The sequence below is a fragment of the Tachyglossus aculeatus genome, chromosome 23, assembly GCF_015852505.1.
Source record: "Tachyglossus aculeatus isolate mTacAcu1 chromosome 23, mTacAcu1.pri, whole genome shotgun sequence".
In the NCBI taxonomy this organism is placed as follows: domain Eukaryota; kingdom Metazoa; phylum Chordata; class Mammalia; order Monotremata; family Tachyglossidae; genus Tachyglossus; species Tachyglossus aculeatus.
The window spans coordinates 24,288,994-24,314,657 of NC_052088.1; the positions used below are offsets into that span (position 1 = coordinate 24,288,994).

The 25,664-nt window shown below is 44.0% G+C and overlaps 1 protein-coding gene across 1 annotated transcript in view; it reads left to right on the forward strand.

Moving 5' to 3' along the window:
* Nucleotides 1-25,664, forward strand: part of ADGRV1 (adhesion G protein-coupled receptor V1) — a 470,004-nt gene that overhangs the window by 179,082 nt on the left and 265,258 nt on the right. The window contains exons 80-83 of the mRNA XM_038765531.1: nt 4,052-4,304; nt 6,619-6,758; nt 8,324-8,484; nt 12,877-12,977. Coding sequence (XP_038621459.1) covers nt 4,052-4,304; nt 6,619-6,758; nt 8,324-8,484; nt 12,877-12,977 — 655 coding nt within the window. The remainder of the gene's footprint in view (nt 1-4,051; nt 4,305-6,618; nt 6,759-8,323; nt 8,485-12,876; nt 12,978-25,664) is intronic.

Here is a 25,664-nt window from a genome sequence, read left to right on the forward strand (position 1 = left end):
CTAATTCTGTTGTACTCTCCCAAGCACTTCGTACAGTATTCTGCACATAGTAAGCGCTCAATAAATACCATTGATGTGAAGCTGAAAAGACGAGTGCAGTCCGTCACATGGTGCACACAAAGAGCTTGTCCCTTATTATGTTGTCATGTTTGATGTTTGCGGCAGCTGGAACCTTTTTCTCTTTTGCCTCCTCCTTTCTTGTTCCCAAGCTTTTCCTCAAAAAGAGCTGCTCCTTCCTTGATGGCCAGGCTCCATCCTGATCTGTCCTCGGCACCTGACTCTGTCTTCAGCTGGGATGCAGAATTGCCTGAGGTTTTGTTTTACTGCATCCCCTGCCGCCCCCCGCCTTCCATTTCCCAATTTCAGCTTTCCCTACAGGAAGTGTATGGGTATCCTGCTGTTGGTCATTCGTGGCTCAGTGCAGAGAGCATGGGCTTGGGAGTCAGAGGTCATGGGTTCTAATCCCGGCTCCGCCACTTGTCAGCTGTGTGACTTTGGGCAAGTCACTTAACTTTTCCGAGTCTCAGTTACCTCATCTGTAAAATGGGGATTAAGACTGTGAGCCCCACGTGGGACAACTTGATAACCTTGTCTCTCCCCAGCACTTAGAACAGTGCTCTGCACATAGTAAGTGCTTAACAAATGCCATCATTATTATTATTATTATTATTATTATTATTATTATATTCTCCTCCGGTGTCCCACCCAGCATAGCTGTGTTAAGGTGAATGAAGCTTCACTTCTAGGAGACTATGTTCTAGAACTCCGTTATAGTAGAAGTAGAATTTATTGAGCACCCACTTTAATGCACTGTGGTATATTTTGGGAAGTACAGCATAGCTAAACGACATGTTCCCTGCCCCACTGTCGTGGTTTGCATTATGATACTGAATCTGGCTGATAAGTGATGCTGAGGGAACTGCTCAGGGAGCCACATAGGTTGCCTGTGAGGGGCTGAGGTCTCTCAGCCTTAAAGATGGTTGAAAAACACTTCAGCTCTCTAAACCTATATTTTGGTTTAGAACTAGGTATCATGCTGCCACCGCACCTCTTGAAGGATGTGCTGCCCTTCTTGCTTTGGTTTCTACTTTGGTCCATCAGTAACATCTTTTGAGGGTTTACTGTATGCAGAATGCTGTACTAAGCGCTTGGGAGAATTCGGCAGAGTTGGTTGGCATGTTCCCTGCCCCCAAGGGGCTGTCTAGAGAGAGAGGTAGACAATATTGGCTAATTTGGATAGGATGCGGTGCCAATAATGCCAAGGTCGTGGGCTTGATCCCCTAACGGGCCATTTATCCTCCCTCTAGACTCTAAACTCGCTGTGGGCAGGGAATGTGTCTTTATTGTTGTATTATACTCCCCCAAAGGTTTAGTACAGTGCTCTGCAAACAGTAAAGGCTCAATAAATATGATTGAATGAATGAATAAATGGTGGATATGTACATAAGTGCTGTGGGGCTGAGATTGGGGGTTGAATATAGCCCGGGCCTGAGAGTCAGAAGCACCTGAATTCTAATCCTGACTCTGTCACTTGTCTGCTGTGACCTTGGGCAAGTCATTAAACATCTTTGTGCCTCAGCCACCTCATCTGTAAAATGGTGATTGAGTGTGAACTCCATGTGGGAGTGGAACTGTGTCCAACCCGATTAACGTGTATCTACCTAAGTGCTTTGATAAGTGCATGGCACGTAATAAGTGCTTAACAAGTATCACTATTATTTTTATTATTGTTAAGTGCTTAAAAAGAACGGGTCCAAGTGTGTAGGGTGACATAGAAGGGAGAGGGAGTCAAGGGAATGAGGGCTTAGTCAGGGAAGGCATCTGGGGGGAATGTAATTTTAGTAAGGCTCTGAAGTGAGGAAGAGCAGTAGCTTGTTGTACATGAAGGGGAAAGGATTCTAGGCTCCAAGAAAGACATAGATATGAGGTCAGCAGTGAGAGAAACAGAATCACAGTACAGCAAGTAAGGTTGGCATTAGGGGAGCAAAGTTTCCAGGCTGAGTTGTAAGAGGAAATCAGCAAAGAAGTTGAGGGTGAAAGCTAATTGAGTGCTTTTACCTTCTTGCCTGTCATTGTGGTGTTAGTGTGCTTTCTCGGTAACAGGATTATCCCTGTTGTCAGATTATTATTATTACTATTTTGGTTGTGGGATTGGCTTTGCTAGTGCAGGTTGATTCAGCACTTCAGTTTTCTTTCAATTTTTCAGCCTGTATCATCTGATTCATTCGTCGACACAGCTTACATGTGATCGGATGGCTTTCTGGTATTCATTCATTCATTCAATCGTATTTATTGAGCGCTTACTGTGTGCAAAGCACTGTACTAAGCACTTGGGAAGTACAAGTTGGCAACATATAGAGACGGTCCCTACCCAACAGTGGGCTCACAGTCTAGAAGGACTGTGAGCTCTTCATTCTAGGGTTGGTATAACAACTCTGTCAGGGTTTCTGACTCCAGTCCCTATCAGCTTGCTAAGGGAGGGCGGTAATGATTTTCTTGGAGCACCCTTCAGTGAAATGGGGATGACTGCTACTCATCAATTGCTGTAAACTGTACAGTTTTGCAAATACTGAATGGGCATGATTAGTGAATATGATCTCACCTTCAGTAGTGTCCTCTTCAAAAGCAGAAAGAGAGAGAGAGAGAGCACCCATGTAACTGCTGGTTCTCAACTTGGCTTCCATTGCTTTATCCCTCTTCCCTCTCCTTTATATCTTATGGGCCTGGTTCTACTCTGGGTTTTGCATTCCTTTTTTCCCAGAGGGGGAACAATTTGGAACAAGTTCTCACTTAAGGGAGAAGGATTTTTTTTTCAGGATATATTTAATATATGGGAAACGGAGTGACCTAGTGGAAAGACCAAGGATCTGGAAGACAGAGAACCCGAATTCTGGTGTTGGCTACATCACTTGCCTGCATTATGACCTTGGACAAGTCACTTTTTTTTGTTTTTTTAAAATGATATTTGTTAATCACTTATATGTCAGGCACTGTACTAAGCACTGGTGTAGATACAAGCTAATCAGGTTGGATACAGTCCACTTCCCACATGTGGATCACAGTTGTAATCCCTGTTTTATAGATGAGGAAACTAAGGCACACAGAAGGTAAGCGACTCACCCAGGGTCACATAACAGACAAGTGGCAGAGTCAGGATTAGAACCCAGCTCCTTCTGACTACCAGACGCATGCTCTGTCCACTAGACCATGCTGCTTCTCACTTAACTCAATATATGTAACCTCAGTTTCACCATCTGTGAAATGGGGATAAAATATCTGCCCTTCCCCTGGGATAGGAACTGTGTCCAACCTGATTAGATTATGCTGTATCTCGCTCGTACCTTAGTACACACTTGACACACAGTAAGCCCTGAACAGATCCTAAAAGTAACATTATGATTTCTTCGTGGAATACAGTGCCTGGCACACAATTAGTGCTTAACAAATGCCATAATAATAATAATAATTATTATTATCTGTATTTAAAAAAATGTCTTTTCCTATTAAAGATTGGAAACCTAATTATTCGCTTACATTATATTTTGTAGGCAGGTCAGGTAGTAGAATGTGATTAATATGGCTTACTCTTTCTTGGAAATTATAGTGTTCAGTATAATCCATTGGAAAAATGCCTGTTTGATTTTTAAGGCTCCCACATATCTTTAAAAACTTGTAGATATATTTTCAAAGGGTCAGCAGATAAAAACTCCTTAGTGAAAAATTTCTTCAGAGCGACATGGACAATTGCGCCTGGGTAGTTTGGCAGGCAAAGCTTAGATGTACCACCTAGGTAAGCTCTTAGGGGTTATCTTAGAATGAAATACTCAACGATAGCATTCTTTGTCACCCATTTCCCTTTTTCTATGAACACATAACGAATTAATTGGAAAGTGATCAGGCTTTACATTCCCTCAGTGTCAGATGAGACTAGAAAAAAGAACGAAAGGGCAGGTTTCCATGTATGTTCTTTGTGAGAGTAGACCTGAGGGAGGTGCAGAGTGAGATGAGCAGCGCCCTGGATCCAGAATGACTCTTCTTTTTATTTCCACAGAGGCAGAACCATCTTGGACACTTGCCCATATCTGTCTATAACGGCCCTTCACTGGTACCCCCAGCAGATCAATGGTCACAGATTTGAAGGGAAGGAAGGGGATTCCATCCGCGTTCCTGAGCGCTTATTGCAAGTTCCCATTGCCCCCTTTCTGGGGGAAGTGGGCGGGAACTGTAAATTTGTCCAGTTCACGGAGTACAGCAGCCAGCAGTGGTTCATTACGGATACCACAGGGCCTGCCCTGAAAAACAAGGTAACTCTGAATTTCAGAAAGGGTTCTTCCTCTCTGAAAAAATGAAGGCTTTTCTCCCTTTCACACAATTAGATTCTTTTATGACTATGAAATATGATAATAATTGATAATTAGGGTATTAGGGTCTTGTGTGTCCACCACTGTTCTAACTGCTGTTGGAACATCTATCTGATGTTCTAACTCTAACATTACAATCAGGCTGGACAGAGTCCCTGTCCCACATGGGGCTTACAATCTAGGAGTGAGACTGTTACTCCTCTCCTCAAAAATCTCCAGTGGCTGCCTGTCAACCTACAAATCAAGCAAAAACTCCTCACCCTTGGCTTCAAGGTTGTCCATCACTTCGCCCCCTCCTACCTCACCTCTCTTCTCTCCTACAGCCCAACTCAAACCCTCTACTCCTCTGCCGCTAACCTCCTCACTGTGCCTCGTTCTTGCCTGTTCCACCGTCGACCCCCAGCCCACATCCTTCCCCTGGCCTGAAATGCCCTCCCTCCACACATCTGCCAAGCTAGCTTGCTTCCACCCTTCAAAGCCCTACTGAGAGCTCACCTCCTCCAGGAGACCTTCCCAGACTGAGCCCCCATTTTCCTCTCCTCCTCCCCATCCCCCCTGCCCTACCTCCTTCCCCTCCCCACAGCACTTGTATATAGCTGTACAGGTTTATTACTCTGTATTACTTGTACATATTTACTATTTTATTTATTTTGTTAATGATGTACATTTAGCTATAATTCTGTTCGTTCTGTTGACTTTGACACCTGTCTACATGTTCGTTTTGTTGTCTGTCTCCCCCTTCTAGACTGTGAGCCCATTGTTGGGTAGGGACAATCTCTATATGTTGCTGACTTGTACTTCCTAAGCACTTAGTACAGTGCTCTGCACACAGTAAGCGCTCAATAAATACGATTGAATGAATGAATGAATATTGAATCCCCATTTTTTATTGAGGAAACTGAGGAACAGAGAAATTGTTCTGTTTCTAATACTCAGTAGATTATATACATATAGATATGTACATACATACATACATTCATTCAATATATTTATTGAGCACTGTGTGCTGAGCACTGTACTAAGCGCTTACTTAATATGTGTATATTCATATGTATATATGTTTGTATACCCACACATGCACAGTTACCCATTGCTTGCTTGCTACTAAAGGTGGTAGTCTGCATGTGGAGATGATTTTTAAAAATTTACTCAAGGAATTCCCTTTGCCCAAGATAAGGATATGCCTTTGCTTCACACTGAGAATGCTCTGGACAGATTATCTAATTTTTTTGATAGAAGATAAATGCAGTGTGTGTGAGACAGACTGGGAAGATATGTGAGTGTGGGGGGTAAATGAAGAGAAAGGTTTCACTGAATTGAAAATTGTAAGTATAAAGGCAAAATGTTATTTCTTGTGGGTTTTGCAAAGCAAAAATCTATGTCTAAGCTGGGGAAAGTAGAAATAAATAGCATGAGTTGTATGTGTAAATGAAATAGTTTCTAGGAACAGTGTGATCCTTTTGGCTCAATTTCAGACCAACTACTGTATCTCTTATTAGTAAACCATTTTTCTCTGTCCTTCAGATCTGTGCTTGTGAAGTGGAGGATATATGTGTGTGTTTGGGGGAGCAGGGAGAGAGAGAGAGATGGGAGAGAGTCACACACTGGGAAGGTGAAAATTTGATGGAATTTGGTCACCCAAATAAACATGGGTGCAGCTGCACATGCACCCTGAAATCAAGGCTTTACAGAGGTTAGGAAATATCTGGCACAATTGGAACCCAAATTAAAGTCCAAGATCTATATTAGTTGTGATACTCAGTGATAAAATGAGAAGCAGAAAGGGATAATAATAATAATGATGGCATTTGTTAAGCGCTTACTATCTTCAGAGCACTGTTCTAAGCACTGTGGGGGGCTTACAAGGTGATCAAGTTGTCCCACGTGGTGCTCACAGTCTTAATCCCCATTATACAGATGAGGTAACTGAAGCTCAGAGAAGTTAAGTGAGTTGCCCAAGGTCACACAGCAGACGTGGCGGAGCTGGGATATGAACCCATGACCTCTGACTCCAAAGCCCGTGCTCTTTCCACTGAGCCACGCTGCTTCTCTGAAATTAAGGGTGTCATCAACAGCCTTGAAAGTGAGGCTTTCAGTGTAGAGAACCCTTCTAGCCATGGACCGAGCTAGGCATCAAATTCACAAAAGAACTCCTAACTATAAAGGGCATAATTTAGCAAGATGAGGAGAAAGGCGAGCTGATTTCCTTTCTGCCAAGTTTTATTGTGATACTCTCTTTCTCTCTCTCTCTGTCCAGATTTTGTCTCTGAGTGTGAAGGGTCAGAGTTCATATCCACTAACCAACAGCAACGAAGTTCTCTACCGGATCTACGCTGCCGGACAGCGAATCATTCCCCAAAAGTCTTCTTGTCTCCTCTGGAATCGGGCTGCAGCGAGGTATTGTTTTTAATCACGGTCTGATCCCTCCAACTCCTTGGATTAATAATCGCTATCTGCATTGGGCCAAGGGATTAGTTATTTCCTCAGTCCTGATGCCTTTGGTACTAAGGAGGTTCCTTTTGATTACTTTGCCTGTTTCAAGTGGTGCCTCTCCTTGAATCCCAGAAGAGAGGTTCTTCAAATAAATGTTGTCAAGTCCTACTTCAGCTCTAACAACTTCCATCACCAGGGTGAATCTTTCAGAAGGTTTAATGAAACCTGACAGCCCCCAATATGTCAGGAAATGAGGCTCCGATTAGTTATTTTGGAAGGGGGTTGACTCAATCAATAATATTTACCGATGGAAGGGAGCAGTTGGGGGCCTCTGGCCCAGGCGGAGATTCGGTCTATTAAATTGCCAACTGGTCCTTAAAGGAGAAGGGGTGGAAAAGAAAACCAAAAAAGTCCATTTCTCCTGGTTTGGGATTAGAGACCCCGCCCCACAACCGCCTCCTTCCTGTCCTTTGGCCCTACAATTCCTTTTTTTATTTAGTGGTATTTGTTAAACACTTATTTTGTGTCAGGCACTGCACTAAGCCCTGAGGTAGATACAAGCAAATCGGGTTGGATTTGTCACGTGGGAGTCAGTCTTAATCTCCATGTTATAGGTGAAGTAACTGAGGCACAGAGAAGTTAAGTGAAATGCCTAAGGTCACACAGCAGACACAACTTGGATTAGAGTCTGATGAGATGCTATTGGGAGCATGATCACAGAATCTAGACAGGAGCAGAAACATTTCAAGCCTCTGTCTGCCTTTTGCCCTCACAACATAGGGAGCGATGAACACACAAAGAAGAGTCTCCCCCGTTTCCAGAAGTGGGTCAGAATCAATCAATCAATCGTATTTATTGCACGCTTACTGTGTGCAGAGCACTGTACTAAGCGCTTGGGAAGTACAAGTTGGCAACATAAGAATGAGTGATCTTTCTTGATGGTCCCCAGGAGCCCAGGCCAGACTGCCTGAAGTCATATGGAGTCTGGGCCATTTGTCCCATTCCCCCTGGGCCTTTAGAAAGAGAATCTAGAGAGGATCCTGGGTGGGATTCTTATCTATGGGGCTTCAGCTGCATCCCAAGTGTTATGTAGCAGAATCATTTCCATTCAGAGAACTGAGGGCGATAATTATGGATCTTTCAAAGCGGGAGGGCTCCTGCACTTTTTTTTGAATGTTGCTTTTGAATTCACTGTGAAGACATTGCAGTTAATCAGGCTTAAAAAGTGTTGGCAAAGCAAAGTTAGTATAGAAATTTTTGGCTGACTCGTGGCGTGCTGGTTTCAGGTTGTTTAGCATCTGAGGCAGTTTTTTTTTGTTCAAGATTAATTTAACAGTGTGACGTGCTTCCCAGAAACCTATTACACAACATCTCAGACAAGATGTCCTCTCGTAGTTTGCTGTAACGTTGAGGTTTACTTGGAAGATTGAGTAAAAGTTCAAGGAATTATTTTATAATGATCCCCAGCCTTCCACTGTAACTGGTCATGAATCTGCCATGGTGACTGTTGTTTTGTTTTTTTTTTCCAGCTGGTTGTCTGACAGTCAGTTCTGCAAAGTGGTCGATGACAATTCCGACTACGTGGAATGTGCCTGTTCCCACATGTCGACCTACGCAGTCTCTGCCCAGACAGACAGCTTGTCTTCCTACAATGAAGCCTTTTTCTCTTCTGGATTTATTTGTATCTCAGGTCAGTTGATACGTTCGCTTGGGACTAATAACAACAGAGGACCTTAACAGCTGCCAATCATTTTGTGACAGAGATCTTACACTATAAAATATAATTTCACATATTTTTTTCTAACAACAAGAATAATATTTTTGGCGTGCACTGTATGAAGCCCTGGAGTAGACGCAAGAGAATCAGATCAAGCACACACCCTGTCCCACATGAGATTCACAGAAAAGTTATTTTAACCCCATTTTTCAGATAGCCTATTTATTTATTTTATTTTGTTAGTATGTTTGGTTTTGTTCTCTGTCTCCCCCTTTTAGACTGTGAGCCCACTTTTGGGTAGGGACTGTATATGTTGCCAATTTGTACTTCCCAAGTGCTTAGTACAGTGCTGTGCACATAGTAAGCGCTCAATAAATACTATTGATGATGGTGATGATGATGATAAGAAAACTAAGGCACAGAGTGGTTAATGACTTGTCCGAGATCACACAGCAAGCAAATGGCAGAACCAGGGCTAGAATTCTGGTCTTCCTGACCCTCAGTCCCGTTTTCTTTATGCTAAGGCCATGCTGCTTGTCACCCAAAACAGGGCTCGAATTGAGCAGGATCTCACCGAGCACCCTCTTTGGAGGGTCCAAGGAAAAGAATAGAGGTGGGGAGGAGAAGGACAAAGGAGCTAACATAGATTATTGCTGGTGCCCAAACTAAATCCTGGACTCTCAGTCCAGGTTTGGCTATAAGCAGAGGTGATTTGGGGAAGGAGTCAATGAGCCCCCTCCCACTGCATTCTCGAGGTGCCTTTTTGGTCTCTGGGAAATTGCGAGGGTCTAAGCTCTGGCTGCTCCTTCCTGGTGCTCAGCCAGAAGGCATGTAATCTAGGTGTCAGCTGAGTCATTCTCCGGCTGCTGCTGAGTGCGGAGGAGGAGGAGGAGAAGGAGAAGAAGAGGAACAGCAGGAACTCTGGGAGCTTCTTCTCTTTCACATTTTTGTGGCGATGATGTCTTTTTCCCTGCCCAAGTCTGCAGGATAGACTGGAGTGAAGAAAATGAACTATTACATGTTCATTGCATGTAATAAGTAACATGCAATCTACAACTGAACCGGGTTCAGTTCATTTCTGAGGCCAGCTTAGTTTGGGAAATGTACCAGCCCATCCTTAAAATGGCCCCCTTAAATAACCACTTTGAATGTTTTGTTAACATCCCAGGGGTTGCCCTTGAAGATTCATCCCAAACATTGGAATTTCTCAGACTCCAAAATGCAAATCTTGGCAAAACTGACCCAATGCAGAGCAATCTTGGCAAAATGGACTCAGTGCAGAGCCTTCTGTGGGAACACTGGTTACTTGGTGGAGGCGGGGGGAGGCCCTCGGGCTGAGGCCGGAGAGCGACCCACCTGTCTGCCCTGTTGGAGCTCTGGAAATGGCATAGCGGGCTTCCTGGGAAGGAAGGCTTGTTCCAGATTTCTTGGCCATGCTTCCAACTTGAAAACTTGGCTAATGCAGAACCCGTCTCTCGTGATAGTAACCTATGGGCCTTGTTAAAGTTAGGGGTGACAACGGAAACCCACTCGGCAAGTTTTACCGGTGGCACACAAGGTTTTAACCAGCAAAACAAGTCATGAGTTCCCAGAGCACTTCAATTCTGCTTGCATTTAGGAGCCACGAAACGTTGTTCCACATTTTCAGAATTGTTTTTCACTGTTTCTCCACATTTTTTCACTCAAAAGCCTCTTTATGCTTTTCAAATCTAGGTCAAAATATCACTGTTGAACGAAAAGTCCACAGTGTAACGTTTGTGTTCAAAGCAGTGAATCTCATTATTGTGAATGGGAACTTAAATTTTATGCGGAAGGGTCTTTTGGTTTTGTTCGTAACTCAAAGCAGTCAGTGGCTGCCGTTATAAAGTCTGCACTGAAGCTAGCTGTTACAGTATAAGGATGATGTGAAGACCTCAAAATCTTTCTGATTCTGGCTTCTATAGGGTACCTGTCACTGGTAGCTTTAAATAATATGAAAAGTTTAATTTCCTCTTAATGTGTGGATTTTAAACCCAAAAGGAACACCTCAAAGTAATAGAAATTTCTCCGGTTTTTTTGTCACCCATTGCTATAAAAAGCTACCTTTTAAATTCAGAATTGCAGCCCTTGTAATTCCATAGTCACTGTTATCCGTAGATAAAAAGGGTCATTATTATCGGTAAGATTTTGTGGCACAATCCATTCTTTATGCTTGCCAGATACTCTTGTTTTACATAAACGTCTGTGTTTAGATGAGTTAAGCCACACATTTCTAATAATAATGATAATAATAATTGGGTATTTGTTAAGCGCTTATTATGTGCCAAACACTGTTCTAAGCCCTGGGGTAGATACAAGGTAATCAGTTTAGACTGAGTCCCTGTCCCACATGGGACTCAGTCTTAATCCTCATATTACAGATGAGGTAACTGAGTTTCAAAGAAGTTAAGTGACTTACCCAAGGTCACACAGAGAAGCAGCATGGTGTAGTGGATAGAGCATGGGCTTGGGAGTCAGAAGGTCATGGGTTCTAATTCGGGCTGTGACACATGTCTGCTGTGTGACCTTGGGCAAGTCGCTTCATTTCTCTGGGCCTCTGTTACCTCATCTGGAAAATGGGGATGGGGACTGTGCGTTCCACATAGGACAGGGATTATGTCCAACCCAATTTGCTTGTATCCACTCCAGCACGTAGTACAGTGCCTGGCACATAGTAAGTGCTTAACAAATGCCATTATCATTATTATCTGTGGCAGAGCTGGGATCAGAACCCACATCCTCTGATGTCCAGGCCTGTGCTCTTTCCACTAGACCATTCTGCTTCTTTAGCACATAGGATCAGGGCAGGGATCAACCAGGATTTCTCTTCACTGAGTATGTTCAGGGAGGAGCAGAGAACCCAAGAGGCAAAGGTGCTAAGACCCCTTGAGACCCCAGAGCCAAAAGCAGCAACCTCCCACACCCAAGGCTGGCCTGACCTCTTCTGATTGCTAGAACTGCAATAAGATTGACTTCTTCTAGAGCATTGATCAGCTAATACATAGGATTGAAAGAAACCACAAATTAAAATGACCCTTTCATCTCATGAATGTCAGGGCTGGAAATTAATTGATAGATCTTAGGGTTTGCAATGCATTTTTACTTCATCAGTGACTGCTAATGATGCCGGTATTTGTTAAGCAATTAATCAGTGGTATTTACTGAGTGCTTACAGGATGCAGAGCGCTGTACTAAATGCTTACTACATGCTATGCACTGGGGTAGTCAGATCAGAAGCAGTCTCTGTCCTACCCAGAGACAGGTGAGAAAACTGAGGCACAGAGATGTTAATCAGTCAGTCGTATTTATTGAGCACTTACTGTGTGCAGAGCACTGTACTAAGTGCTTGGGAAGTACAAGTTGGCAACATATAGGGATGGTCCCTACCCAACAGTGGGCTTACAGTCTAGAGGGGGAGACATGTTAAGTGACTTGCCTCCCAAGGTCACAAAGCAGGCAAGGGCTAGAACCCGGTTCTTAGACACTCAGTTCTGTGCTCTTCCAATAGCCCATGCTGCTTCCCACACTGCTGAATAGATAGGAGGTTGTGGAATGCAAAGAGAAAGTGATACAGATACAGAGATGTGTGTGTAAAATATTCACGTTCCTGCCTTAGTTAGCTAAGACCATCCAAACTTTGAAGTCTGGTTTTATATTCACATTAGGCTGTGCCAAATTTTCATTCTGAGTGTGGGGACTAATTGGGGCCAGGGATTTAAGGAAGAGGATAGACTTCAGGGAACTCTAGCATGGCCCAGTGAATAGAGCACAGGCTTGGGAGTCAGAAGGATCTAGGTTCTCATCCTAGCTCTGCCACTGCCTGCTGGGTGACCTTGGGCAAGTCATTTAAATGATCTGTACCTCAGTTACCTCATCTGTAAATTGGGGATTAAGACTGTGAGCCACATATGGGACAAGGCCTACGTCCAGCCCAATTTGCTTATATCCACCCCAGTGCTTAGTACAGTGCCTGGCACACAGTAAGCACTAAACAAATATCGTTACTATTATTATTGGGGTAGGACGTCACCATTTCAGTGTTTTCCAGCCCTGAAGGAAAACCCTCTAGACGGAAAACCCATCTCTAGACTATTAGGTCATTGTAGGCAGGAAACGTGTCTACTAACTCGTATTGTAGTACTCTCCCAGCTCTTATTCCAGTGCTCTGCACACAGTAAGAGTATAGTAAATGCTATTGATTGACTGATTGAAGGGAAACTCTCAGGTCTTCCCAGAGGCCTGGAATGAGCAAGGCTCGAGTCCAACTCGAATAGCTGTGGGGGCACGTCCTCCTCACCCCTGTGGATTAGGCATCTGTGATTGACCCTGTATTTCCTCCTTCTTCAGGTTTTGGACTGGCTGTTCTCTCTCATCTCCTCTGCGCCAGGTATTCCATGTTTGCCGCTAAGCTGTTGACTCATATGATGGCTGCCTGCTTCGGGACTCAGGTAGGACATATGTGGACATTTGGAGTTTGAATATGTTTAGTGGTTTGAGTCTTGATTGGTACTGGCTTAGATTTTTAAAATATGGGTGGAGAGACCTCTTTCCAGCAAGGACTATTCTGGACCTTCCAGGTAATGGAGAAGTATCTGCCTAATTGACATCCAGCCTTATTAATCCAGTGCTTAGAACAGGGCTTGGCACATAGTAAGCCCTTAACAAATACCATCATTATTATTCCTAAGGTTAACAAGCTTGGCTGGGAGCGACAGCTTTCTTTTATGAACTGGAGAGAAAATGTGAAGATAGGTGATTTCGGGGAGCTTTTTTTTTCTTTGTCAACCAAAAAGCAGTCGGGATTAGAGGCAGAACTTGACCTTGATTGTGATAAGAGTCCTCAATAATTGCTGTCCTGGATTCTAGAGCTGGAAGACTGTGAAGAATGGTGTGAGGATAGCTGGGAGAGAGTGGCTCTTTAAAGAAGCCTTCTCTCTCCACTGATTCTTGGGTAACCCAAGTGTTTGCTTTCCTGCTCTTGACTGACATTTTTGGAGCAACTTCTGTTCATTTTCATATGCCCCATTTATAGAGGAAATGAAGGTTTCATTACTATGGTTTCCTAAGGAGGGAAGTATCAGGTGTGATGATAAAACCTAGTAGATTGTGAGGCTACATAGAAGAAACAGAACTCTTACAATTTGAAGACATAATGATTGGGAAAATGCATGCTTGTCTTTGGTCGCAAGAATGGACTTTTGTTTAGTATTTCCTAGCTCATTATGGGAAGGGAATGCGCCTGCTAATTCTGTTGTATTTTACTCTCCGAAGCGCTTAGTATGCACTTAATAAATACCATCGATTGATTTAAAATGATAGACTTTTTTGGTATATGGTCTTATATAATGGGGTATGATCAAGATCACTTTAACTTCAGTGATGCTTAGTCAGGAAGATCCTAAGAGTAACCCTAGGTCCACATTTCTGGGGAAAGCAGAATTTATGAATCTGAACAATTTTATAATGGCAAAATTATCCACTTCCCATGTAGTATTGTTGGGGTCATCAGAGAATATAGCTGTCCTGCAGGTTTGAAGATGACACTCAAGATAGTGATATTTCACCAGTGTGAATGGGTGAGTCTAATGAAGATCAATATGTGACTTGCAGTCCTTTCTTCAGTTTGTAGAGATTTGCCCCTTACTGCATTGCTACGTTTGTTCTTCCAGGGCCTGAGTCTGTTTTCATTGATTCCTGTACATTTAGTGTCTGGATCCTCCCAAACCTTTCCTTCAGGGCAGTTGACCCATCTTCTGCGACTGTCTCCCAACCGTCCCAGCTGTGCCATATTGTTTGAGGTGGATTTAAAGCCTGCTGTTTGAGGTGGATTTAAAGCCCGCTGTTTGTTCTGTCCACCCTTTCTATGATCTTTCCCCCCAAATTTCAGCTCAGCCTGGAGTAATTTTTTGGGTATCCTACAGTTGTCCATTCTCCATATGTGTTCCGCCAGGTGTCCTGTCTAACAAAGGTGCGCACCTGGTGAGGTGAGCATTGCTTTGGTGTTGGGTGGGCTGACTAAGTTCTGTTTGTGAAACCCTGCATATGGGTGACTTTGATCTCCAAAGTAGCTTCTGTCTGTGATCCAAGTCTCACTGATGTAGGAGTGAACTTCCCCATTTCCTATAAATTGAGAGGAGCTGTTCAGAGATATAATGGTGGGAGAGCAGGGACCCCATCCCCCCCCAGGGCATGCACACTAGCTTAGAGGTGAGAATGACAGAGGGCAACTTTGAGAGCAGCAGATATGAGTGACTAGGATGCAAGGCTAGATTCCCAGCAGAGGACCCCGGATTCAATTTAGAAGTTTCTGTGAGTGAAGTGAGCAGGCAGCTGTGGCCTTAGCGGGGGCTTGCCTTGAATTTGACAAGGCTATTTATATGAACTCCGTAACCTGTCTTAACTGTCTCATCTTGCCTTTGCTTTGTGCACGGAATATCTTCGAAGCCCGTCTTCCATAATTAGCATTTACTTGGCTGCATTCACCACCCACTCTGGTGATTTGGCAGGAATAGCTGAACAAGACTTAATTATAGCACCATAGGATTACAAACAACTATTCAGTTGTCCTTGCAGACAAATTTGCTCTTGTTAGAGATGTGCAAGGAAAGCCCATGATTTATATTACTTAGACTAATATTTGTGCGTGGCGTTCTGGACCCTTCAAGTACCTTTTTTTTAAAAAAAATCACCTGCAGAAGATACCACAGGGAACCATAACTTACAAAGGAATATGAGACTACTGCTTCACTATTTTCCAAGCCAGGCTATCCTTATCGGTAGCTTCCGAGAAAGTCATTTGTCCTCTTTCATGGGTGCACTCACAATTACTTACATTATTGTTATTATCATCATTATCACTTACTTGCTAAGCACTTACTATGTGCCAAGCATGATTCTGAGTGCTGGGGTAGATAGAAGATAATCGGGTTGGACACAGTCCCTGTCCCACATGGGACTCACAGTCTAAGTAGGAGGGAGGAGGACTTGTCCCAAGCAGAACACAAGTACACATAGTTGAATTTCGAAAATACTTTTTGCAAGTGGTAGGAATAAGCAATTCCAAGGAGTTCTGAAAATAAGTTAATATTCCAACAGATATACTAATGCCCCCCATATATGATAGGCCGATATAACTAAAAAATCATCATCATTATCAGTAGTATTTTATTGAGTGCTTATGGTGTGCAGAACTCTGAACTACTCTCTTGGGAAAGTACAATTCAACAGAGTTGGCAGAAATGTTCCCTGCCCACACTGAGCTTGCAGTAGAGAGGGGAGACAGACATTACTATAAATGAATAATTTATGATATACAATTCATTGATATGTACATAAGTGCTGTGGGGCTGAGGGTGGGGTAAATATCAGTTGCTTTAAGATTATAGATCCAAGTGCTTAGACAACAAAGAGAAGCAGCGTGGCTCAGTAGAAAGAGCACGGACTTTGGAGTCAGAGATCCTGGGTTCAAATCCTGGCTCCACCACTTGTCAGCTGTGTGACTTTGGGCAAGTCACTTCTCTGTGCCTCAGTTCCCTCATCTGTAAAATGGGAATGAAGACTGTGAGCGCCACATGGGGCAATCTGATCACCTTGCAATCTCCAGTGCTTTGCACATAGTAAGTGCTTAATAAATACCATTAAAAAAAACAAAGGAGGAGGAGGGAGTGGAGGAAAAGAAAGCTTAATCATGGAAGGCCTCTTGGAGGAGATGTGACCCTAATAATGTTTCATGGTAGGGAGAGTAGTTGTCTGGTGCCTATGGAGTGGGGAGGGCATTCAGGCCAGAGGGAAGACGTGGGAAAGGGGTTGGCGGCAAGATTGAGGCACAGTTAGTAGGTTGGTGTTCTAGGATTTAAGTGTGCAAGCTGGGTAGGAGGAAGGAGTGAGCTGATGGTAAGGAGTTCCTGTTTGATGCGGAGGTGGATGGGTAGCCCCTCGAGATACTTGAGGTATGGGGAAACATGGACTGAATTTTTGTTTCTTAATTTTGGAAAAATGATCTGGGCAGCAGAGTGAAGTGTGGACTGAAGTGGGAGAGACAGGAGGGAGAGAGGTCAGTGAGTAGATGGACGTAGTAGTCAAGATGGGATTGAATAAGTTCTTGGATCAGCATAGTAGCAGTTTGGATGGAGAGGAAAGGGCAGATTTTAGTGATGTTGTGAAGGTAGACCCCGAAGGATTTGGTGACAGGTTGAATAGGTGGGTTGTATGAGAGAGATGAGTCATGGGTAATGCCAAATTTATGGGCTCGTGAAATAGGGAGGATAGTGGTATTGTCTACAGAGAAGGGAAAGAAATAGGAGGACAGTGCTTGGGTGGGAAGATACAAGGTCTGTTTTGGACATGTTTAATTTGAGGTGTTGGCAGAACATCCAAATAGAGAGATGTCTTGAAGACAAGAGGAAATGTGACTTCAGAGAAGGATAGGTCAGGTCAGGTCAAACAAAGTCCCTGTGGGACTCAACGCCTATGGGGAAGAGGGTAGAACATGTATTGAATCCCCATTTTACAGATGAGGACACTGAGAAACTGGGAAGCTAATGTTTTTGTTATTAACATAATGTGCAGGTAAAACACTATTTGGGTAGGATTTTGTATATATGAGTGAATATAAAGTATGTGTGTTTTTTTTACACTTCCCAAACACTGAGTATTGAGCACACAATAAGCGCCGAATAAATACCATTGATTGATTCATTACACTATTTTAGATATAGAACATTCCCATTACAAATCTATCTCAGTCCCAAAGTCTTTCATAAGAAGTTATTACAAAATTGAACATGTCAGCAAAAAAAAAATTATGAAGTAGTTGGCGCCTTTATCGCTCATACTTGAAAATCAGGTTTAATTTCGGTGTGTGAATCTTCCTGATCTAATTAGGTATTCTTGAGCCTTTGGAATTTTCATCAGAATCCTTCTGTGGGAGTTCAGGGAACCTAACCATCTTGGAATGATCTAATTATCTAAAAGGGAGGGCTAACATCTATAGTTGAGAGTAGATACTGCCCAAGCCAAGGCCTTAGTGGCCTCACCCACGGTCTATGAATCTTTATGAATGAGCATAAACCATAAATTGATAACTAACTTGACTCGATGAGCATAAAAGCACCAACCCAAGTTACACATCTCAGGAGAGGTGTTACTTGAACTGAGGTCAAAATAGCACTGATTCTTATATTAGAAATATAATCTTTTTTTCAAAGACTGTCAAGTTTTGAGGTAAGAAGTATAAGAGGAATTGAGGTAGAACATTGAACCTAGGTTTGTGAAACAGAAACTAAGGGGAAGGGTAGGAGAAGCAGCGTAGCTCAGTGGAAAGAGCACGGGCTTGGGAGTCGGAGGATGTGGGTTCTAATCCCGGCTTTGCCACTTGTCTGCTCTGTGACCTTGGACAAACCACTTAACTTCTCTGTGCCTCATCTGTAAAATGGGGATTTAAAACTGTGAGCCCCACATGGGACAACCTGATTACCTTATATCTATCCCAGTGCTTAGAAGAGTGCTTGGCACATAGTAAGCACTTAGCAAATACCATTATTATTATTATTTTATGTGAAGCAATAGAACAGTCTGTCAGCCCACTCTTGCAGGTTTTCATATGTGGGACTGAAGGGCAGCTATGCGTCTCATGTTATTTTGTCTTTGTTAGTTCACCTTTCCTCTTGTGTCTGCTCCTAAATGCTGTCCCACCTTATTTTTAGACAGATCCCCTAGAGGTCCACCATATCTCACTCTCACCTCTATATTTTTTGTCCAATACTTAGGATAATACTCTACTCACTGTAGGTACTTAATAGATACTATGATCATGCTATGCTTAAGAATTCCCCTTTGCTTGACAATTGATGGTGTCACAACTATTGCAACTCTGGAGGACCTGTATCTTTACTGCCTTAGAGATGTTTTACCGAGTGTTCCTCTGGTCATTTATTTACAAAGGGAAGTATTGAAAGGTACCGTTTGCACGCCATCACTGGGACACATTTTAGTTAGGAAGACAGCACACTCCAAAGTACCTGGCTGAAATGAAAATGGTGTGCTTGTTTGACATCGTGGATAGAATCCTCATCTTGGATGGCCGTCCTTGTGTTAGGGTCATTATTTTGGGGGCAAAATTTTCCAAAGTATGTATATATATATATATGTGTATATATATATATATATATATATATAGGAGCAATGCTAGTAATATGCTGGGAAAAAATGTAATGTAAGAGTTAGGCATGATCACAAAGTCAGTTAAGTTTATGGATTGAATCAGCACAGGTTAATAGAAAAGGATGTGATTTTTATATTCTGTTTTTTTTAATTGGGTTGAAATGCCCATCTTTTCAAATAAAATTCACGAAAATCCAGTGAAGGAACAAAATAGTTCTGAAACATGTACAGCATGATGGGTGTGCTCCAGTCTGGTGAAAGACATCATAAATCATTTATTTAGATTAATGTCTGTCTCCCCCTGTAGACTTTAAGCTCGTGAGCAGGAAACATGTCTACCAACTCTCTTGTATTATACTCTCCTAAGCACTTAGAACGGTGCTCTGCACATACTAAATGCTCAATAAAGACCAGTGATGATGATGATGATGATCATGAAGTTGGTATTGGCTCCAGGTATGCTGTTGCTTTCCACTATATTTGATTTATGATTTATCCAGCTCCCACCACTGGAGTGTCTTTCATTGTTCTGAACTTGAGGATGGTGGGAGGGCTAGAGCAATGTTCTAATAATAATAATAATAATTATGATGATAATAATAACAATTTTGATATTTTTAAGCATTAACTATGTGCTAAGAACTGGCCTAAATGTTGGGGTAGATACAAGAGAGCCGGGTCTCACATTGGGATCACAGGCTAAGGGCGAGGGAGAACAGATGAGGAAACTGAGACACTAAGACGTTAAATGACTTGCCCCAGATCACACAACAGGCAAGGAGCAGAGCCAGGATTAGAACCCAGGTCATCGGATTCCCAGGCCCGTGCTTGCTCCTCTATGCCATGAGCAACCGACCCAGTTTTATGCCAGCTTGGGAATTGGGGGTTAACATAGTCCCCCAGGGTCCCACAAGGTCAAGCCAGGCCAGGCCTTGCTCTGATCTAGAAGACCCAAGGGAGACCAGTCTTGAGGTCTGCAAGAGACCTTCTGGTATAGATTCATTTATTCATTCAATTGTATTTATTGAGCAATTACTATGTGCAGAGCACTGTACTGAGCGCTTGGGAAGTACAACATATAGAGACGGTCCCTACCCAGCAACAGGCGCACAGTCTAGAAATGAGTGCTTCTGGTTTAGACTTGGTTACCCTAGACTACCTCCCCCCGCCCCCTCGCCCCAAGAGAAGATCCTGGCCCATGGCTCAGTGCAGTGTGGTCTTCCTCTTGACTGGGGTTGATGTGAATCCTCAGACAGCTTGAGAATCAATCAATCAATCAATCGTATTTCTTGAGCGCTTACAGTGTGCAGAGCACTGTACTAAGCACTTGGGAAGTACAAGTTGGCAACATATAGAGACGGTCCCTGCCCAACAGTGGGCTCACAGTCTAGAAAGGGGAGACAAAGAACAAAACAGAACATATTAACAAAATAAAATAAATCGAATAGATATGTACAAGTAAAATAAATAGAGTAATAAATACGTACAAACATGTATACATATATACAGGTGCTGTGGGGAAGGGAAGGAGGCAAGGCGGGGGGGATGGAGAGGGGAAGGAGGGGGAGAGGAAAGTGGGGGCTCAGTCTGGGAAGGCCTCCTGGAGGAGGTGAGCTCTCAGTAGGGCCTTGAAGGGAGGAAGAGAGCTAGCTTGGCGCATGTTGGGAGGGAGGGCATTCCAGGCCAGGGGGACGACGTGGGCCGGGGGTCGACGGCAGGGCAGGCAAGAATGAGGCACGGTGAGGAGATTAGCGGCAGAGGAGCGGAGGGTGTGGGGTGGGCTGGAGAAGGAGAGAAGGGAGGTGAGGTAGGAGGGAGCGAGGTGATGGAGAGCCTTGAAGCCAAGGGTGAGGAGTTTCTGCCTGATGCGTAGGTTGATTAGTAGCCACTGGAGATTTTTGAGGAGGGGAGTAACATGCCCAGAGCGTTTCTGGACAAAGACAATCCGGGCAGCGGCGTGAAGTATGGATTGAAGTGGGGAGAGACAGGAGGATGGGAGATCGGAGAGGAGGCTGATATAGTAGTCGAGATGGGATAGGATGAGAGCGTAAACGAGCAGGGTAGCGGTTTGGATGGAGAGAAAAGGGCGGATCTTGGCAATGTTGCGGAGGTGAGACCGGCAGGTTTTGGTGACGGCTTGGATGTGAGGGGTGAACGAGAGAGCGGAGTCGAGGATGACACCAAGGTTGCGGGCTTGTGAGACGGGAAGGATGGTAGTGCCGTCTACAGTGATGGGAAAGTCAGGGAGAGGGCAGGGTTTGGGAGGGAAGACAAGTAGTTCAGTCTTGAACATGTTGAGTTTTAGGTGGTGGGCAGACATCCAGATGGAGATGTCCTGAAGGTGGGAGGAGATGCGAACCTGGAGGGAGGGAGAGAGAGCAGGGGCAGAGATGTAGATTTGGGTGTCATCAGCCTAGAGATGATAGTTGAAGCCGTGGGAGCGAATGAGGTCACCAAGGGAGTGCGTGTAGATCGAGAACAGAAGGGAACCAAGAACTGAACCTTGAGGAACCCCCACAGTAAGGGGATGGGAGGGGGAGGAGGAGCTTGCAAAAGAGACTGAGAATGAAGGACCGGAGAGATGAGGAGAACCAGGAGAGGACGGAGTCTGTGAAGCCAAGGTTGGATAGCGTGTTGAGGAGAAGGGGGTGGTCCACAGTGTCGAAGGCAGCTGAGAGGTCGAGGAGGATTAGGATAGAGTAGGAGCCGTTGGATTTGGCAAGCAGGAGGTCATTGGTGACCTTTGAGAGGGCAGTTTCCATGGAATGTAGGGGACGGAAGCCAGATTGGAGGGGGTCGAGGAGAGAGTTGGTGTTGAGGAATTCGAGGCAGCATGTGTAGACGACTCATTCAAGGAGTTTGGAAAGAGATGGTAGGAGGGAGATGGGGAGATAACTAGAAGGTGAGGTGGGGTCAAGAGAGGTTTTTTTTAGGATGGGAGAGACATGGGCATGTTTGAAGGCAGAGGGGAAGGAACCAGTGGAGAGTGAGCGGTTGAAGGTGGAAGTTAAGGAGGGGAGAAGGGACGGAGCGAGAGATTTCATGAGATGAGAGGGAATGGGGTCAGAAGCACAGGTGGCCGGAGTAGCACTTGAGAGGAGGGAGGAGAGCCCCTCTGAGAATGCTGCTGGGAAGGATGGGAGAGTAGCGGAGAGGGTTGAGAGAGGGGGGGTTGGAGAAGCGGGGGGAGTGACTTTGGGGACTCGAATGGGGCTGTGCCTACCTCATGGTGATGGGTTATGAGTACACTCTGCAAATGAGAAGTGAGGTTCAATTTTCTAGGCCTTTCGCTGACCGGAGGTCAGCTTGGTGTTGAGTTTTTTCTGGCCCGCTGCAGTGCGAGGAACTCCGAGAGTCAGTGGCACCACAGACCTGCAGGTGGCAGTAGAACCTTTTGCGCCGGAGTTGTTTGTGTGTCCTAAATTGCCCTTTAAGCCATATCTCGCTATGTGTCTGTTGATTTTCAAACTTGGGTAGAGCACAAGCCTGAGAGTCAGACGGTCATGGGTTCTAATCCCAGCTCCACCTCTTGCCTGGTGTGTGATCTTGGGCAAGTCACTTCACTTCTCTGTGCCTCAGGTCCCTCATCAGTAAATTGGGGATTGGGACAGTGAGCCCCACATGGGACAGGGACTACATCCAACTCGGTTTGCTTGTATTCACCTGCTTAGTACAGTGCCTGGCACATAGCACATAACAAATACCATCACTATTAGTGGGGCATCCCTTTGTATTCTGAAGCCCCAAGCATTTCCTCTCCGTTTTTCTGCTTGATATACAGCCAAGTGCTATGAAATGGGGTGGGAGGGGGATAGTGAGTAATAATCCAGAACCATCAAAATAGGCTTGCCATGCGTAGTGGTAGTCTAGGTGGTCGTTGTGAAAGTACAGTACATAGGCAAAATGTTACCAGTGGAATAAGCATTTCCTAGCAAGTGTAAATGTAGTCACATTTTCCCTAGAAGGGCAAATAAATGCAGCCAGAGTATAAAACCCATAATGGATGAATTCAGTTATGACTTACTTAAGAAAATGATTACCCTTAGTGGAAGAAGATTTAAAGAGAGCTATTATTCGTATTCTTTTTAAGGAAGTCACATTGCATAAGAGGCTTTAGGAATAAATTTTCTTTCCTTCTAAAAGAAAATTCTGTCCACCTGTCCCCACCCCTCAAGACCCTGTGGTGGTTGCCTGTCCACCTCCACATCAGATACTCCTTACCACTGACTTTAAAGCATTCAATCAATCAGCAGGCCCCCTCCTATCTTACCTCAATGATTTCCTGCTACAACCTAATTCTCACCCTCCTCTCCTCTAATGCCAAATTACTCACCATACCTTGATCACATCTATCTCACAGCTCATTCAATAGTATTTATTGAGCGCTTATGCTGTGCAAAGCACTGTACTGAACGTTTGGGAAAATACAACACAACAACAATCAGACACATTCCTTGCCCACATCGAGCTCATAATCTAGAAGGGGAGGCAGACATTAATATAAATAAGTAGATAAATAAATTACAGATACATATGTCTGTCTATCTACAGATATAGATTGAGAAACAGCATGGCTCAATGGAAAGAGCCTGGGCTTTGGAGTCAGAGATCATGGGTTCAAATTCCGGCTCTGCCAAATGACAGCTGTGTGACTTTGGGCAAGTCACTTCACTTCTCTGGGCCTCAGTTACCTCATCTGTAAAATGGGGATGAAGACTGTGAGCCCCCCATGGGACAACCTGATCACCTTGTAACCTCCCCAGCGCTTAGAACAATGCTTTGCACATATTAAGCGCTTAATAAATGCTATTATTATTATTATTGAGAGAGTTTTTTATGTATACATATATATTTGTGCTGTGGGGATGGGAGGGAGGATGAATGAAGCGAGCAAGTCAGGGTGACACAGAAGAGAGTGGGAGAAGAGGAGAGGAGGGCTTAGGGAAGGCTTCTTCAAAGAGATGTGCCTTCAGTAAGGCTTTGAAGTGGGGGAGAGTGTAAATGTAATTATCGGTCTGATATGAGGAGGGAGGGCATTCCAGGACAGAGGTAGGATGTGGGTGAGAGGTCAGAGGCAAAATAGATGAGATCAGGGTGCAGTGAGAAGGTTAGCATTAGAGGAACAAAGTACGTGGGCTGGGATGTAGTAGGTGAGTAGTGAGGTGAGGTAGGAGAGGGCAAGATGATTAAGTGGCTTAAAGCCAATGATGAGGAGTTTTGTTTGATTTGGAGGTGGATGGGCAGCCACTGGAGTTTCTTGAGGAGTGGGGAAACATGGTCTGAATATTTTTGAAGGAAAACGATCTGGGCAGCAGAGTGAAATATGGACTGGAGTGGTGAGAGACAGGAGGCAGGGAGGTCAGCAAGGAGGCTGATATAATCAAGGTGGGATAGGATAAGTGCTTGCATTAATGTGGAAGCAGTTTGGACAGAGAGGAAGGGACAGATTTTGGTGATGTTGTGAAGGTAGAACAGACAGGATTTAGTGGTGGCTTGAATATGTGGGTGGAATGAGAGAGTGAAGAGCAAGGAAAATTCTGAGGTTAAGGGCTTGTGAGACAGGAAGGATGGAGGTGCTGCCAACAGTGATGGGAAAGTTAGCAGGAAGACAGGGTTTGGGTGGGAAGGTAAAAAGCTCAGTTTTAGCCATGTCAAGTTTGAGGTGACAGGAGACCATCCAAGTAGAGATGTCTTGAAGGCAGGAGGAAATGCGAAACTGCAGAGAGGTGAGGCCCTTTGCTCATATCCTCCCTTTTCCCTGGAACTCCCTCCCCCATTCTCTATCAAGCGGACCACCACTCTCCCCACTTTCAAAGTCTTATTAAAATCATATCTCCTCCAAGATGCCTTCCCCGATTTCAGCTCTCTTTTCACCTACTCCCTTTCCCTTCTTCATCACCTATGCACTTGGATCTGTATATTTTTAAGCACCTGATATTCACCACACCCTCAGCTGCACAGGACTTGTTAATTATGGTATTTATTAAGTGCTTCCTATGTTCAAGGCACTGTACTAAGTGCTGGGGTGAATGCAAGCAAATCAGGTTGGACGCAGTCCCTGTCCCACATTGAGCTCACAGTTTTAATCCCCATTTTCCAGATGAGGTAACTGAGGCATAAAGAAGTGAAGTGACGGGCCCAAGGTCCCACAGCAGACAAATGGTGGAACTGGGATTAGAACCCAGGATCTTCCGACTCACAGGCCCATGCTTTATCCACTAGGCACGCTGCTTCTCCAGACTTATGTACGTATCTGTAAATTATTAATTTTAGTGTATATCTCTCTAGACAGCTCCTTGTGGGCAGGGAATGTGTCCACAAATTTTTTTTGTTTTGTACTGTCCCAAGTGCTTTGTACAGTACTCTCCATACACGGTAAGCACTAACTAAATACCATTGATTGATTGGATTGACTGATTCTTGGAGCAAACATGTTTTCTTAAGTGTCATATGAACCTTATGTTGGGATTGTCGCCATTTGTCTCAACTAGGACAGATTTGTAACACCAACCCATACTGGATCATGAACTGACAAGGTGAACCTGAAAATACTTAGTGGTTATTGGGAGATGTTCTTTGACAAAAACTCCTATGGGTTTTAAGGGATTTTTATAGAGGAATCACTTTCCAGTCCATGTGTGCTTTGGTAAAGCTGGTCAATAGGTAGGACAAAGGACAAGTTTGCGTTTCACTCGATCTGTTCCGTGGGCCCTGTAAGGAAGAGCAGACTTTAAAAAAAAAAAAATAAGAGTGACACCAGTAATGCGTTTTCTCTGAATATCATTCGAAAACTGAAGATGTAATTATTGCGAGTTAAAAATTGAAACCAGTCCAATATTTATTCCTCAAAACCCAATTTTTGTCTCAACAAGTAAATGTTTGGAATGGCTAGATCATATATGAGGACATAAATAACAACTATATTGAAGCAAGTTTGTGGTTATGTTTGGGAATTTATTCCTTCATTGGAAAGG